The sequence below is a fragment of the Cylas formicarius genome, unplaced genomic scaffold (genome assembly GCF_029955315.1).
Source record: "Cylas formicarius isolate icCylForm1 unplaced genomic scaffold, icCylForm1.1 PGA_scaffold_10__41_contigs__length_53128322, whole genome shotgun sequence".
Taxonomy (NCBI): Eukaryota; Metazoa; Arthropoda; class Insecta; order Coleoptera; family Brentidae; genus Cylas; species Cylas formicarius.
Window position 1 is genome coordinate 24780251 of NW_026844214.1, and position 17661 is coordinate 24797911.

Here is a 17661-nt window from a genome sequence, read left to right on the forward strand (position 1 = left end):
TAAAGCTGAATTTAACAGGGTGGTGATCTAATTGAGACTTACAAGATGAAACAAAACTATTACTCATTACCATCTACGAGGTCACTCCAAAAAATTAATCAAAGAAAAGGCTGCCAAACTACAGAGAAAAAACTTCCTGTGCAACAGAGTGTATACTTGGAACTCCCTGTCGGAAGACGCAGTGTTCGCAATAAGTACTAATTCTTTGAAAAACAAATTGGACAGAGAATTGCATTATTTATAACTCTTTTTTCTTCCTTTTGCTCCCCTTTTGATATCATTGAAGATACAATATATACATACATATATTATATGTTTTTTTAACAAGGATTATTTTTTTAATATAATTTGGATACACAGTACATTCTTCTTCTTCAGCTGCCTATCCACTACTATTGGATGTTGGCGATCACATTTCCGTATGCTACCCTGTCCATTGCTGTATGTACAAGGTCCCCGATATTTTTCAAGCCAGTCCATTCCCTCAGGTTTCTAAGCCATGACATTTGTTTCCTTCCTACGCCACGCTTGCCCTCTATCTTACCCTCGACGATTAGTTGGAGAAGCCGATATTTTGGGTTCCTCATTATGTGTCCGAAATAGGCGTTTTTTTTGTTTTTTTATGTGTAATAGAATTTCTCTGTCTCTGCCCATTTTTCTCAAAATTTCCTCGTTTGTAACCCTTTCGACCCATGATACTCTCAGCATACGGCGGTAAGTCCACATCTCAAACGCTTCTAATCTATTAATTGATGTTGTTTTGAGCGTCCATGTTTCCATACCATATAATAGAACGGACCATATATAGCACTCGACGTATCGTCCTCTTAGGTTCAGGCTTGTGTCTCTGTTGGTAACACAGTACATTAGACATTGTAAATTTTATTCATCAGCCTCATCGGATTAAACGCTTGCTGTTGTAAATAAATAAATAAATATATATTAAACTTCCATTAATTACTCATTAATGTAAATTCTATTCCCAAGCACTTATTAACATTTCCTAGTTCCCGAAGTTCGACTTCTTGAGCGACTTTTCGCTTTAATTTTGAAAGAGCGTGTGTGTTTTTCGAAGCGATGAGTATATCGTCAATATACACTACAGTTAATGTAAGATCTTCCCCTCCATTCAAACGATACAAACGTGATTCTGTTTTGGTTGGAGTAGCTCTACATTTGCGTAATATTTTATCAAGTTTATTATACTACGTGCTATCAGCGTCTCGTAAACCCACATAAAGATTTGTGTAGAAGACAATCTTTATCAACATTATGTAGTTCGGAAAACATATCAGTAGCTTTTTGTCTAATATCACCTATACTAGTCTCGATAATAATCTCTAGAATTCTAGAAATTATATTTTGGAATTTCCATATAGATGGTCTCGTTCAATTCATCATTGAGATAAGCGCATTCACCATAAGTTGTACATACTATAATGAGCAGATAAAGCTACAACTAATCGTACTTAGGCGAGCTAATGGAGCAAAAGTTGATTAAAACGAATGCCGGGACGTTGGCTAAATCCTTGTGCCACCAGTCGTGCCTTTCTTCTTTCCAATAAACCATTATCGTTGAACCTGTTTCGAAGGACATTTCTGCTTCCAACTACTTCTTGGTTTTGTGGACGTTGAACTAATGTAAAAGTCATAGCTCTAAACCTTTCGTTTCAAGCTGTACCATTTAATGCTTGTTTCATGGGTATTTCCGATAAAAATGCGTCTTCGACATCACGAACGATATTTGCATATTGAAGATTGTAGATTTTTTTAGGCATTCCTGTGGAACCTATTCGCATAATTCGCGGATGACCACGCGCTCGCACTGGTTGATGTTCCAAGTCGTCTCGATCTTGACAATTATTGGTTTCACAAATCAAAATTAAGGCTGTTGTGATTTTGTGGAGTCAATTGAATGTCAAAGGTTTGGATTTGTTGATCTCCCTCTTCGATGTCTGAATTTGACATTTCTTATGGGAAAACACCCTGTATATCGGAGTAAAATTTTTCAACGAATTTGATGTCTCTGGTTACTATCAGTTTTCTCTCATCGGGTAACATACTCTGAATCCTTTGGTTTCTTCGGAATATTTGGTGAAATTTCCTTCTTCGGATCTTGGGTCTAATTTTCCCCTTTTCGGATCTCTGTTAAAACAAATTACTTTACATCCTAATTTTTCCTAGTAATTCCTAGTTTTTCCATTTTAAGATTTTGTCGGACACCTATTACGTAAGTAATTTGTTGTATTAACAGCTTCAGCCCAAAAGGCTGAAGGTAACCCTGTTTGCGTCAAAAAATATCTCGCATCCGTAAGAGTCCTGTTTTTCCTCTCGGCAATTCCGTTCTGTTCGGGGTAATATGGACTTGTTGATCTACGTAAAATTCCATGCGACTTCAAAAGATCTTCTGATTGCGTGCATTTCATTTTAACGCCGTGCTAAAGCGTTAAATTCTTTGGTTTTATCTAAAACTTCCGCTTTGTGATTTGATAAAATAATACCATGCAATATTTAGAAAAATCATCAATAAATTCGACGTAGTACCCTTGTGGGACTACAAACGTCCGTATGAACAATTTCGAGTCGTCGAGCCGTTTTGGGTTCGGATTTCTTCGGAAAAGGAGCTCTAGTCATTTTTGATTTATAAGAAGTGTCGCAAGTTTCATTTCATTTTTTATTTAAATTGAAAGTTAAACTATTCATTTTGTTTTTGCGTTTACTCTATTATATATCTCTAAAATTTAGAAACATTTTGAGAGGCGGCTAAATCACCATTTTCTTGGCGAGCAAAATATAAATCGCCTACACGATCGACACTTATAGGAATGTTCTCGCTTTCATCAAGAATTAAAACACAATCCTTCTTGAATAAGACTTGAAAATTGGTTTTCGTAATTTTAGCTATAGACAATATCTGCCTTGAAATTGGCGATCCTTTAGCAGTTATTTCCATCGATATGTTATTAGTTAAGTTTAGTTTTTCGCGTACAGAGTCTTTACTTTTGCGTAAAATCTTGTAACTAAATGTGATGTCGCACCACTGTCTAAACACCATTTCAAGCCGTAATTCGCTCTTTCTGACATAGCGATTGTATCGTAATTTTTGGTCACTTCGACCGCGGATTTTCTAACTAATAAAGTTTGCATTATTAATAATAAGTTTGTAATAGTCGGTACGATACATTTTGCTTGCGCCTGGCTTGCGTTCGTTTACCTCCTACCTCTCGCCCGCTATCGCGATACCCGCCGAGCAGGTAGACAGTTGCGTTGATTTCTTATCTCATAATAAAAAAAAATACGATTCTATGTATTCAGGTTGGATATAGGTACATATCATAAGTTTGAATTGGTTGATCAATTAGACAAATATAATTATTTCTTTTACGATTAAGTTAACAATAAACTTACACAAAAATGGACAGTAAAACCTTAACAAAATTAAAACAATTCTCGCTTCAAAGGGACACTGACATTAGTAGGCTGGCTGAGTTAAAGGCAATCGCTCTTAAAAGTCAAACTGATCCTAGTCTCCATACTCATTTTCGAATGCGTTTCAAGCATATCGACGCATTTCTCGAGGATTTCGACCGACAACAGTCCTCCATTACAACGATTTTGGCCAATGTTGAAGACGGGAGACTAGACGAGCACAACGCAATTCGGAAAAGGTTCGATGACGACTATTATGAAATTCAAGCAATTTATTCTGAATTATTCGATAATAGGCAGTGTAACACTCGTCAAATTAAAAACGATTCGTCTCCTAGTCATGCACGTTTGCCAAAACCTCAATAATTGGAAAACATTTATTGACCTATTTAACTCCATGATTCACACTAGTAATCAGTTGACTAATTCCGAAAAATTTTCCTACTTAATTAGTTGCCTTCAAGGTCCTCCACTTGCTCTCGTCAAATGTACACCTTTGACCGACGCTAACTACCCCATCGCGTACGAATCGTTGGTTCGAAGATATAACAACACGCGGCTCATCTCAATAAACCATCGGCGGGCAATAGAAAAGTCAAAAAGACTAACCAACGAAAACGATGTAGACAGCTTAAGATCTCTTATCGATTGCTTTTCGGAACATCTAGCTGCCTTGCAAAACTTAGGATACCCTGTAAAACAATGGGACTTTATATTGTTTTACCAATTATTTGATCGTCTTGATCCCAATACAGCTACACGATTCGAACGTGAATGCGGTAATGCCTTAGAGCTTTCCACGAACATTGGAAAAAGTTTCACTATTCTCGAAGAGTTCCTAAGAAAACAATGTCTCGCTTTAGATGCGGTATACTATGCTAACCAAGCCAAGGGAAAAACCGACCCTCAAAATTTCCCAAGTACCTTTAAAACGAAATCTAAATCCTTTTTCCTAGTTAACACGGCAAAGCAGATTAACTGTCCCTTTTGTAAAAAGGGTGGCCATCTTATCTACAACTGTCTAGATTTTCTCAACAAGACCCCTCATGAACGACTTAGCACAGTAAAGCAAAACCGTTGGTGTACCAACTGTCTCGGGATTAAACATAATTTTACTCAATGCTCCTCTCGAACAAAATGTAAAAGGTGTCAGAAGGCTCACCACTCTCTTTTGCATTTCGAAAGAAATCCAGAATCTGAACGAACTTCAAATTCTCCCGAAGTAAAATTTAACTCTAATCCTCCTGAAAGCAACTCACAACAGAACCTCAATAATCAACCTTCTACTTCTGTAGTGTTTACTAATTTGACCCCTATTAAGCACACCGTCCTCTTATCTACCGCTGAAGTCGATGTTCAAGACGCTTTCGGTGGTTACCAAAGGGCTAGAGTTCTTCTCGATAGTGAAAGTCAGGCAAATTCCGCAATAAGTTGGGTCTCACTCTTTCACCCCTATCATTGCCGATAAAAGGGCTAGGAGAAATGATTTCACACGCGTCTAATTCTGTTGTCTGTACTATCAGGCCTAAAACCTCAAAAAACCCTTCCTTTACGCTAGACTTTGGCGTTTTATCCAAAATTTGCGAAGATATGCCTAGCTCTCAACTCTCTGAAGAATTATTTTTCAAATTCTCACATCTTAATCTCGCAGATCCTAAATTTAACATACCAGGCCCTGTAGATATGCTAATAGGAGCAGACATTTTTGCCCACATTTTAGAAAATGGAAAATTCATAGAATCAGAAAACGATCCCGTGGCCCAAAACACTTGCTTTGGTTTTATCATCTCTGGTCCAGTAAGTAACAATTACGCTAAGTCAATTCATTCACTCCACGTTTCGTGCGATTATTCCTTAGATGCTTCGATAAAAAGGTTTTGGGAGCTAGATAACATTTCGTGTGCGTCCAAATTTTCCCCCGAAGAAATAGAGGCCGAAAATTCGTTTGTCGACACGCATACTCGGGATGAAATTGGTCGTTACATAGTTTCTTTACCTTTTCGAGATTCAACCTTTCCTATTTTCAAAAATTCCCGCGAAATCGCAATTCGAAGATTTTATAATCTGGAACGTAGGCTACTCGCCTACCCTTCTCTCCATACGCTATACTCTAACGTTATATCCGAATACATTCAATCTGGACATATGTCACTTGCTCCTCCATATGATCCAACAAATCTCCATCAGTATTATCTTCCACATCACAGTGTTCTACGTCCGGAAAGTTCAACCACCCCCTTACGCACGGTGTTCGACGCGTCCGCAAAAGACGCAAATAGCCTCTCGCTAAACGACACTTTATTAATCGGTCCTAAACTTCAGCAAGACATTGCAAAGCTTCTTTTAAAATTTCGGGTACACAAGGTTGTATTTACTGCCGATATAAAACAGATGTACCGCCAAATTCTTATCAACAAAGACCACCGTAATTATCAAAAAATTGTGTGGCGATTTTCGAATTTCGAACCGTTAGCAGATTACCTTTTGAATACAGTGACATTTGGGGTGTCATCCGCACCTTTTCTGGCTATTCGAACACTAATACAACTCGCACAAGACTACGAGAAGAAATTTCCAATGGCTTCCCGCGTCCTACAAAATGACATTTATGTCGACGATATCGTGTCAGGTTGTGATTCCCTAGAACAGGCCACCTCTGTGGTAAACGATCTAATCAAACTTCTAAGTTTGGGAGGATTTGAACTTCGCAAGTGGGCAAGTAACTATTCATCTTTTCTATCACATCTACCTTCCTCTCTCCGGCAAATGGAAACTCTCTCACTCGATCTCCAGCAAACGTCTATGGTAAATATTCTTGGGCTTCAATGGTCTCCAGCAATTGACAGTTTCACTTATAAAATTGACTTCCTCGAACAAGCTTGCACTAAAAGAAATTTATTGTCCCAACTAGCTCGCGTCTTCGACCCCCTCGGTTTCTTGACACCTGTCACCGTCTATATAAAACTCATTATACAAAAACTCTGGTCTCTAGGTCTCGAATGGGATCAACCTGCTCCCCAAGAAATCGTCACAAAGTGGTCACAGTATAAAACAGAACTTTATCACCTCTCTTCTTTATCGATACCGCGGCGAATCTCCGTAGAAAACATAACGTCATACGAAATGCATGGTTTCTGTGATTCACCTGAAAAGGCTTACGCCGCCGTCGTATATTTCCGCACGCAGACGACAAATTCCCCAGTCAAGGTGCACTTTGTATGTTCAAAAACTAGAATAGCCCCTTTGAAGAAAATCTCTATACCGCGCCTGGAACTTTGCGCTGCTGTGTTATTAGCTGACTTATTGCATTACATATTAGATACATATCAAGATCACATTAACATTACAAAAATATTTGCTTATTCAGATTCAACTGTAGCTCTGTCTTGGATCCATTTTTCTCCACATAAATGGGCCACTTTCGTAGCTAACAGAGTGAGTCACATCCAAGAGAAAATCCCTCCTTCTAATTGGTTTCACATATCCTCAAGCTAAAATCCTGCTGATTGCGCCTCAAGAGGTCTCTACCCGTCCGAGCTTGTAAACCATCCCACATGGTGGGCGGGACCTCATTTCCTTTCCACTGATAGGAATACTTTCGTTTCGAATGTCTCTAATTCGGAAAATAAAACATTTCAAACTTCCGTAGAGGCCCGCAAATTTGTCCTAATTACTTTCGCTGATGAAAATCTTTTCACTTCTCTGATTGATTGCTTCTCCTCAATCACTAAAATCATTCGAGTAGCGGCATATATTTTAAGATTTATACTTAATACTCGCACCCCCGAGAATCGCCAATTAGATGATCTCTCTGAAAATGAGACCCATCACGCCCTTCTGGTGTTAATCAAAGAAGTTCAACGTATCCTATTTCCAGGTGAACTTAAAATTTTGCTAAAGAATGGACGCCTTCCCAAATATCTGAGAAAGCTATCTCCCTTTCTCGACGATAACGATTTCCTACGAGTCGGTGGTCGGTTAACACACTCCTCGCTCGGGTTTGAACAAAAATACCCCATTCTTTTAAAGGGTTCACATAAACTCACTACCCTACTAATTCTATACACCCATAATAAATATTTACATCCCGGATTGCAAACTACGCAGTATCTGCTAACTCAGAATTATTGGATAACATCTCCAAAACGCACCATACGAAAAGTGTTATCCTCCTGCTACCGATGCTTTCGCGTCAAACCTCTCTCGTCTCAACCCTTAATGGGAGATTTACCGACAACTAGGTTAAATCAGATCAAACCTTTTTCAAGGTAGGTATCGACTTGGGAGGCCCTTTTCGTATCACCCTGGGGAAGACTCGAGGCGCCAAAACTCTAAAATCTTACATTTGCCTTTTTGTCTGCATGGCTACCAAAGCTATCCATCTGGAGTTAGCCACAGAACTTTCTACTGATGCATTTCTCGACGCCCTCCGCCGATTTTTATCGCGTTGTCGGCGCTTCGAAACAAATTTCAGACACTTGGAAATCGATTTGCAGCTAAGAAAACATTAAGTGGCATTTTAACCCCCCAGCTGCTCCTAATTTCGGTGGTATTTTCGAGGCAGGTATTAAATCTGTCAAGGGTCACCTGGTGGGAGTAATGGGGGACCAAATTCTCACATATGAAGAATTCTATACAGTGCTTGTGTCCATAGAAAGTGTTCTTAATTCGTGCTCATTATGCCCAATAAGCTCTGATCCTAACGATCTCAATGTGTTAACCCCCGGACATTTTCTTAATCTCGAACCTTTAAACGCATTTCCTGAACCTAATCTGTCGGATATTAAATTAAATACACTTTCTCGGTGGCAGTTAACTCAGCGCTTGCACCAAGATTTCTGGCGACGCTGGCACACGGAGTACTTACATACTTTAATGCAAAGAAGTAAGTGGTACGATCCGGCGGTTCCAATCGAAAACAATACTCTTGTCCTGGTTAAAGATCTTTTACCCCCACTTAAGTGGAAGCTAAGACGTATAATCCAAACACACCCCGGTCGCGATGGCGTGGTTAGGGTTGTAACCATTAAAACCGCAACGGGTACCATAAAAAGATCTGTGTCAAAGGTTTGTCCTTTGCCGCAGTGTTAAACCCTTTCTCTCGTCTCTTCTTTTTTTTTTCTTTTTTTTAATTACGTTAATTTAATTCTTAGTATATATATTAATTTCAAACGTGGTGTTAAAATGTACCATTTTGGTGGGCGGTATGTATCGTCCCGATAAGGGATTTATGAATTATGCAAACTCCTTTTTAAATTACTCTACATATATTAATTTATTTCGCGGTTTTTTCGCGCTCAAAAAATGACGACTCTTTTTACTTGCGGCCGAAGACAAAGGTCAAAACTTTTAAATCGATCCATACGGGACTCTCTCTCTGATCGACCGTCGAACCGAACGCATCACGGACAATTCCAAAGTGTAAAGCAATTAAAAGTGCCGGTACGTGTAAAACCCGCGGGTGCAGAGAACCAGCAACCCCCTTCAAGGGATCAAGGTAGGCCGCACCCTTTCGGAGTCGTCATTATATCGTCGATCTCGAAACTTTATTAAAGGGAAAATCAAAAAATAGTAACCAGCCCAAATACAGTCCACTCAGATTTTTGTACAGCGATTTTAAAAGCTTCTTTTTCCATAAAATTTGAGGTTTCCAAATTTTCTGTGTCACAATTCGCACTAGATTGTTATTCTTTACCTTTGTTTTGACAGTCTACCGCTTTGTGGCGTACCTTGCTGCATCAACGGCACTAATATTTGAATTTTTCAGCCGAATTCTGGGTGCTACTTGAATTAACCTTGGCACTAACATTGTCTTTCGACCACTTTTTGTTCTCCTCTTATTTTGCTTATATTTTCTATTTACAAACATTGCGTTCGTTGATCGTTGTTTCGAGCGTCGGATTCTTCATTTATTTTCACACGAAGTGTTTCGGGAGTCGGTTACTTGTCTCGCTATTGAATCGCACAACGAAAATTTTCGAGACTTGACGGCAAATTGTATAATAGCATGATAGCAAGCAAATCGGGATTGATGGGAATGTCCATTTCTTCCAGCTTGTCAACAGCGTCGAAAAATTTGTTCTAATGTTAATTATTTCAACAAAGTTGCCTTTTTTGCGGCACCTTTGGGTTGGTTAATACCTTCCAGCTTAAGCCATACTTCGATTGAAGTTTTGCAGTTTTTGATATGTTTATGCTCCGATGGGCTTCTAGATAATATAATATCTGATTTGGCTTTGCTGTCGTTTTTATCTCAGTTTTCGACTTCCTTTTTGGATTCTTCGTTGTCGGATTTCAACTCCGGCTTCTCTATATCTCCGTTAATTGTTGACCTTGCATCTGAATTTTCCATGTGTCCTAATTGGTTTTACTTAAGGTTTCGATCCGCGAAACATTCGTGAAACTCATTTTTGTAAAATTCAATCACAGATTCGGCACCATATTGTGTAAGTTCTAGAAGCACTCGATATCGTAAGATATTGTGAGTTTCAGAAGAAAGTCAATTTTCTTACCGGATCCTACCTAAAAAACCCTATCCGGGCCATATAACAACAAAATAATTTAAAAGTATAAACGTATCCAAACTACTTGTGTCTCTATAATTTTTTAATATTTTTTAGAAGTTTTGTGATGAGTCGTCCCATAATGAGCCGTGAGCCAATCATCTCCGACTTTGTTGGGGTTGAATTTCTTATAGACAAGGATCTGCTGTTGATGTTTTAAAAATAAATACATACCGGGTCGTCAAAAACTAACGTTAAAAATTAAAATGAAACTTTTTTTTTTTCAAAAAACCTTTCAAAGGTTACTGTAATACTATTTTTCCTCTACGTCGGCTGTTGAGAAATCGACTTTGCCAACGTTTCTCCAGCCACCCTGTTAGCATTTTCAGAGCTTTGCTTAACTTAATTTAGCTTCAGTTAAACTCTTATCTCATGTCTATAGAACGTTTTTTCAAAAAAATAAATAAACAAAGTCGAGAATACTAATAGTAAATAAATAAAAGTAGAGTGCTATTTTTACAGTAGAAAAACATTTTCCAAAAGGGCAATTTTTTCCAAATCCAGCCTGTTTTTAAATGTCAAATGTGATGAAATTGTAATAATGGGGTGTTTGTAATTGAAAAAATAGCAATGATTTTTTCATTTAAATGTTTAACGAATATTATGTATATATATAATTTTTTGATTACCCTGTGTTGACTTATTTTTGAAATATCAACACATATCACTTAAGTAGATCCCCTTCTATAAGGAAATTAACCCGAATATATACATACAAATATATAATAAAGGCTGCAAACGCTACGTTTGATATTAAATTCAAAATATATCAGAAATGGTAAGGTATATGTAATATGTCTAAAAAGGAGGAATTATTTTTTTTAAATATAGTTTTATATAAAAGGAGAACTTTGTTGCTTTTCCACGAAAACACAAACATCCTGTATGTATCCTGTATTTTTAAAGTATAAGTAAATCCAAACAACTAATGTGTTTAAGTTTTTTTGATATTTTTTACAGATTCTGGGATAAGGTGTCATCTCGTAATAAACGGGTCACCCCATATATGTGCAAACATATCCAAAACTTGGCTTTTTGTATTTAAAAACAGTAACTTTAAAGTTGTCTAACTAGTCAAATTTGTATGTGCAAAGCTTTATTTTAAACAAAATAATGCGTAATTTCTTCATTTCCTTAATGTGTCTGGTGCTTTTTTTTTCAGAAAAACCGGGGTTTCAACCGCCTTACATAGATAACGGAATGGTAAGTGAAATAAACCTTTTAAATATAGAAATCTAATTAACCAATACCAATAAAGTTGTTTAATATTTGTTACCGTTTTATAGCTGTTAGTGCAACAACGTTGTTAGTAATCAGACAAACTTTTTTTCTTTGGATCCAAATCGGAATGAACAAAATGTCGAGGCAAGAAAAAATCTGGACTTTGTATATCCGCAACCAAATATTTCTTTAATAACATTTTTCTATTTCTTATATCAAATTATATTTTTCTATTAAGCATTTTTTTAATCCAGTACTGCATAATATTGCTTTTGAAATACATTTCAATTGTATTGATATTATGAAAATGATTAACATTATTCAGAATCAGAATGTACGTTTCTAATTAAACTGAAATTATGTAGCTTTCTTTTAAAACTCATTTTTCTTTGAGATTTTTGATGTTTCAGTTCAGTTGACAGTTGACCAATGTTTAGGCTGCATGGCTACCATGGTATTAACATAGATGTTAGAATGAAGTCAAAATAGTATTTTAAACAGAATTAAAAAATGCTTCTTATTTTCTTCTCTAATGTAAAAGTATGTGTGACATGTATGTGTACAGGTTAAACTTTGATGCTCCCAAATATTTAAATTGACGGAACATCTTTGTTATTAGCTTATTATTGGCTATTTTTATTTAATTTGAGTTAGCAAATAGTTTTAGGGTTATATATTGTTTAGCATTCGAAGTTTTTCTGTCGTCGAAGAAACTTAAAATTTTATTCATATGTTTTCCAATCTAAGAACCAATTTATTTCATTTTCAATTTATTTGGGATTTTTATAATCTTCCTACATATTTAATACATAAAATGCCTACTTTTGTAATAAAATTTTTATTTGGGAATTTTCCTTATTGTTGGGTAGGGTGAACCAATATATTTATATAGAGTTTTATTTTAGTACAGTGAGAAGTGTCCAAAATATCGCACCTCACTTTAGACCGATGTTCTGATTTCGAAAACAAGCTAATTTTTTCTATAGTATTTTTGTAATTGTTACTATCTAAATGAAATAACAGAAAGTTAGCAAATAGCGTGCTGAAGAGCGAGCTGAATAAATGGCTCGGGATGAAGTACATTCTGCACTAAGAGGCTTTGCCGGGACTGAGGCAGTCGAGGGTGTCTAATTGCGGAACTCTCTATGCCTCAGGATCGAAAGTGGGATTTTGGTCTCAGGCGTGTACGACTACGAACGCGGGTAGCAGTCCTAACAGGACATTGCCATCTAAGAAGGCACCTCCAACTCATGGGGGTGGACGACGCAGCACATACAGGCTGTGTTTACAAGAGGAGGAAACTCTAATTCATCTCCTAACCTGCGACCCATCACTAGAGAGCAACCGATTAAGAGTACTAGTTAATTTATTGACACTGAGGAACTACTTAAACTATCCATCAAAGAGGTACTGTACTTCCTCGAAAGTACAAGAGTAACATGAATCGAAAGGTCTGAATGTAACGCCATGGCCATAAAGGACAGGGACGCACTGCATATAGAATAGGAATAGGAATTAGAATAAATATTAGTGACCACCGTAATTTTGATTTTTTTCTTATAATTAAAAAAAATTAGACTAAGTTTAGTTTATTTCACAGACATACCATAAAAGACATTCTTTCTGTAAATGTTGATGAAACTGAAACATTTCAGAAACGACGAATTTAACCACTATGCGTTTGTTTAAATTTGTTAAATTTAGTCGAATAAAGAAAAAAATGTACAGGATGACGCAAAATATATTTTAGTAACGTATTTCGACAAAATGGATATCGGATCATCATTTAAATTCATGCAAAATCCTTGAAAAGTTTTAAATTTTAATTGGTATATTATAAAATGGTATATTACGCAACAAGTATGGTAAACGGCATTTGAAGCACGAGTTTATTTGGTACAAGTGGAGGGAGTGATTAATAAACGAATGACTTGAAATGTTTACTAAACCTATTGCATACTATACTTTTCTACGACCGTTCGTTTTTGGGTACATTTTTGCAAAACACCACGAACGCGTTCACTGACATGACCATCAAAATTCACTAGAACATCCGATTGCTCCGAAACCCGTAAGATCCCGGAAATATCCGAAGTGTCTCGGATTCGTGGGAAACGATACTGACGTGGTAAAATGACACTTTCCGCGCGCTAGATCGGTGTATAATTAGGTATTAGGGAGTAGAAAAACACACTTTCTGTGTATTTTTTATTTTACTTTTTAAATTAGAATACTTATTTTTCTTAATTAAATTTAACAAAAAACTTATGAAATGACTTAAAAAATGTGTAATTTTTATTTTGTGTTTTGTTTATTCTCTTCTGCAATTTTTCATAATTCTTACTGTTTCCAATTAAAACAAAATACTAGTAATTTAATCAAAAATATAATCTAATCATTTAATTGTTCAATAATAATAGTTTTAATTCAGTAACGGTGAATTAAATTCAGAAGTGCGCCAGGTCGTTGTTTGTTGTTTGTATAATTGTTTTAGAGAAGGTATTTATTCATAGTTTACGCATGAATAGATCAATTATTAATTATTAATAGTATTTAGATGATAATTGATTAATATTGGTACAAAATAAAAGTGTTTGAAATTATTTTTCTAAAATAAATGTTTTTCGACGTGCAATATTTAACATTTTAATTTTTCATTTGGAACCTGTATGTTTCATAAGAAATTGCAAGAGACAAAATATATTGTAATAAACCTGTCTATCTATTTTTTTTCATGTCATTGCCTACATTTTTCTTTAAATTTATTTAAGAAGAATTTTTGAAAAATAAGAAAACATAGTGTGTTTTTATAATAGTAATACTTTCGTAATATTTTATTGTTCTTATCTATTTTCGTTTTGTTTTTAAGATAAAATAATAGCAGCCTTATCTCTCTCTCCATATTTGTGATTTTGATCCAACGTTTAACAAATTACGCAACAAATTGAGCGCCGATATCTCGAAAACGAGATATAGGATTGAAATGGGCCCATGAAGTGAGGGGTTTTACAATAGTACATTTAAAATTAAGAATACTTACAATATCGATTGATTTTGTAGTATACATTTTTCAAGAATGCATTTTTTTAAATCGGAAATGGATTTATTCATACGAAAATATATATCCTTTATTTGTGTGTACACCGAGTCTCGTTTAGTGTAGTCAGTGTAATAAAAAATTATTGTTATTGCAGCCGTACGCGTTAAGTCCGACGGGGCCGGTATACGCGGGCCCGGGGGCGAGCCCGACGCAGGCCGCGGGCGAGCCCTTCGCGGCCGACAGCCCCTATTTCCCGTTTGGCGCGCGACCCAGCAGCCGCCTCTCCCCTGCGAAAGCGGCCAAGTTGACCCCCGCCCCGGCCGTCGCGCCCGCGATCCGGGTGGCCGCCACCGCGAAAGAGGAACCGCAGCAGCCCCCCGGGGCAGCTACGACCCTCGACGGCCAGCAGTGGACAGCGGTGGTGAGTCCTTTTTCACTTTTTCTCCGTTCACGGTTTTCGATTTGTTGTGTCAACGAGGAATTTTTTTTTGTTGGCATGGTGTAAATTGATTAAAATAAATATTTTGGAGTATGTACAGGTTGTCTCACAAAATGTAATACTTATCAAGAAATTTTGAAAACAAGGCAATTTTTAGATTATTCGACATCAACTTCCTAGACAGAAATATTTAATTTTCTCACGGTTTTATTTAAGGTTGTGTAACTTGTTATTGAAAAAATTAGCATATTAAGAAAAGCTAGCCAAGTAGAGATTAGACTAACTAGTAATATTTGCAAAAGGAATATATACACACAAAAGATTTAGGTTTAATGAATTTTTGTAATTTTCATATCTAAAATTATACAGGTTTTTTTACTGTATGAAATTTGTAAATTTCGAAACTCATAACTTTTACATATGTTTTTTAATTGCACACCCTGTATATTATCACTTTTGTAGAATGCTCCTAAAACATCTTTTATACTTATATACCGGGTGGCGCACAGTTGATGGTCTAGAAATATCCGGCGAACTGACCGACGGATTTACTTTAAAAATACTATAAAGTATGCAGGGCTGCCGCTTCCATGTAAACGTACATTTTGTACAGGCTTCAGCCGTGTCATCGAATTAAAAAATAATTTCCTACATTTTTAAGCATTTGGAACCCTTGAAGAATCTGAATAGTTCTGTGCTTTAATTAAAAGGATAGCCGAATTTTGCAGACCATTCCTGTAGCGTTGTTTTTTGTTTCAATTGACCGAAATAATTTTAAAAATACGATGAAATTTATATTTTTTGCCATCGCTTCATTCTGATAACTAAATGGAGTGGATGTTTTTATTGGGATTCCCCGAATCGCTAAGTGTCGTATTGAAGGGGGTTATAGGTAAATTGGTAGATTGGACATCAAAAACCCATAATAATATATTATTAAGTACACATTATTATTAGATAATGATAGATAACATTCTACAATTGCAAGATGTTATTTAAAACATTTTTGATCAAATTTGACCAGTCATTTAAGAAGTGGTCAATTGACGACCAGCCCCAACACTAAATTCCTTTCATGACATACCACTTTAAATGGAATATACAGGGTGTTGAAAAATGAGCTGTTTTAAAAGAGTTCTAGAAACACTGTTTACTGATTTTTTTAATAGCACATCTTTCATTTTCGAATTCAATGAAATAAGCTGACACAATTCCGTTCAAGTTTCAATTTTAATTTTCTATTTCAAAGTCAGTAATTTGAAATAAAAATTAATTTATTATTAATTAATTAACCTTGAGAACCTCAAAAAAATATTAACTTGTTAATACCATTTTCTATTTGGATTTTTCCCAATCGCTGGGAAGCCTTCCTCCCGGTGTCCATTTGTTTAATTATCCCAGGTACGTGGAGGCAGCCGGTTCGTCGACCCCCTCGTTTAAAAAGTATTTATGGTGTTGTTACCACTAACGGAGATAATGATCCAGGATTTTTTTTTTAGACAATTCGTTGGGGTTTTCTGATTCTGATTTAATTTTCTTATGTAACTGTTGTTTCTTGTTAATCCTTTTCTTACGTCATAACGAATTAAATTCAATTTTGAAAAGACAAATTAGGCTTTTTAAAAATCTGCTTATTTCGCCATTTGAAGTTGCCACATAACAATGGTATTTTCCATTTAAATTGTATTTTATTCTATTCACACCAGCCTTTATGACATGTCTCAATCGTCTGTTATCTCGTAACCCACCTTTCATTTTCCTTTTGGCCGTCATATTTAATTTTTCAATTTTTGGAAAGGGCGTAAAAATAAAAAATAAAAAAAGCGCACAAAATATTTTATTACACTTCTTAAAGTTATATCTTAATTATTTTATAAGAAGATCATGGTTAGCTTTTTTCAAAACATATTAGCGTTGTACTTGCATTTACGCAGCCTCATAAATTCCAATTTAGAAAAAATCGTAGTTAATTTAATTAACGGTGGGTTCTTAAGACAGAAACATTTTACAAGCTATCAAGAAGAACCCTAGTGCATCGGTAAGAACTGTAAAACGGAAAATTGGTGTGTCAAAATCAACGGTACGTAAACGGTAAGTAAACTGACTTTCAAAGACGAATGCGTTTCTGTGTGTGCTATACTAGGAAGTGTAATGAAAATCCTGATTTTTTAAATAATGTATTGTGGTCCGAGTAGGTTTACGAATACGAACTATATTTTTTAATAAGCGCAACATTTATCATTGGAATGTGGAAAACCCTCACGAAGTGTCTGAAAGATGTGTACAGACTAAATTTGGAATTAACGTTTGGTGTGGGATCGTTCGTACCTTTACTTAGCCTTATTAATTGAGCAACTAATATAAATTATCAATCACTTCAAGAAATCGACTTATAAGACCATTTTTGTTTGACTACAGCCTAAACTGACAGATGTAGCTACAGCTTTTACGAAACCAAATTGTGCCGGCTTTAGCACCTATTCTAACCGAAGATGAGTTTAGACGAGCCTGATTTCAACGGGCACAACACTATTCAATTGAGGAAATCCGTATGCAAGCAGTTTGGACAAAGAGTTAACTCATTAAATGTTTGAATATCTTGGCCTCATAGATCCTCTGACATTTCGCCATTGGAATTTCTTCCTCTAACCATAAATCTCTTTATGGAACTGGACATCATTTTGCAAATCTGTAATTAATAACCAGTACATTACTTGCCAATTGTTTCTGTGTGTTTCGAACTTATGGGTTAATTATTAAGTATTTTAACTAAATTAACGACGATTTTTATCACTTTTTCTTTTAAACAATATGTTGAGAATTCGTTCTTTACGTTCATGTTCCACTGAAAATTGAACGTGTTTATGCGTTTTTTATATCTGATTAATGTTAATGTAAAACAAAAATTAGGTAATTAAGATCTAACTTTACGAAGTGAGATAAAATCTTTTTTCAAGTACCTTCTCTAA

At 35.9% G+C, this 17661-nt stretch overlaps 1 protein-coding gene across 6 annotated transcripts in view; it reads left to right on the forward strand.

Moving 5' to 3' along the window:
* Positions 1 to 17661, forward strand: part of LOC132696772 (protein daughterless-like) — a 114871-nt gene that overhangs the window by 10734 nt on the left and 86476 nt on the right. For all 6 annotated transcript variants that reach the window (XM_060661829.1, XM_060661795.1, XM_060661804.1 and 3 more), the window contains exons 2-3: positions 11155 to 11195; positions 14408 to 14674. In XM_060661829.1, coding sequence (XP_060517812.1) covers positions 11155 to 11195; positions 14408 to 14674 — 308 coding nt within the window. The remainder of the gene's footprint in view (positions 1 to 11154; positions 11196 to 14407; positions 14675 to 17661) is intronic.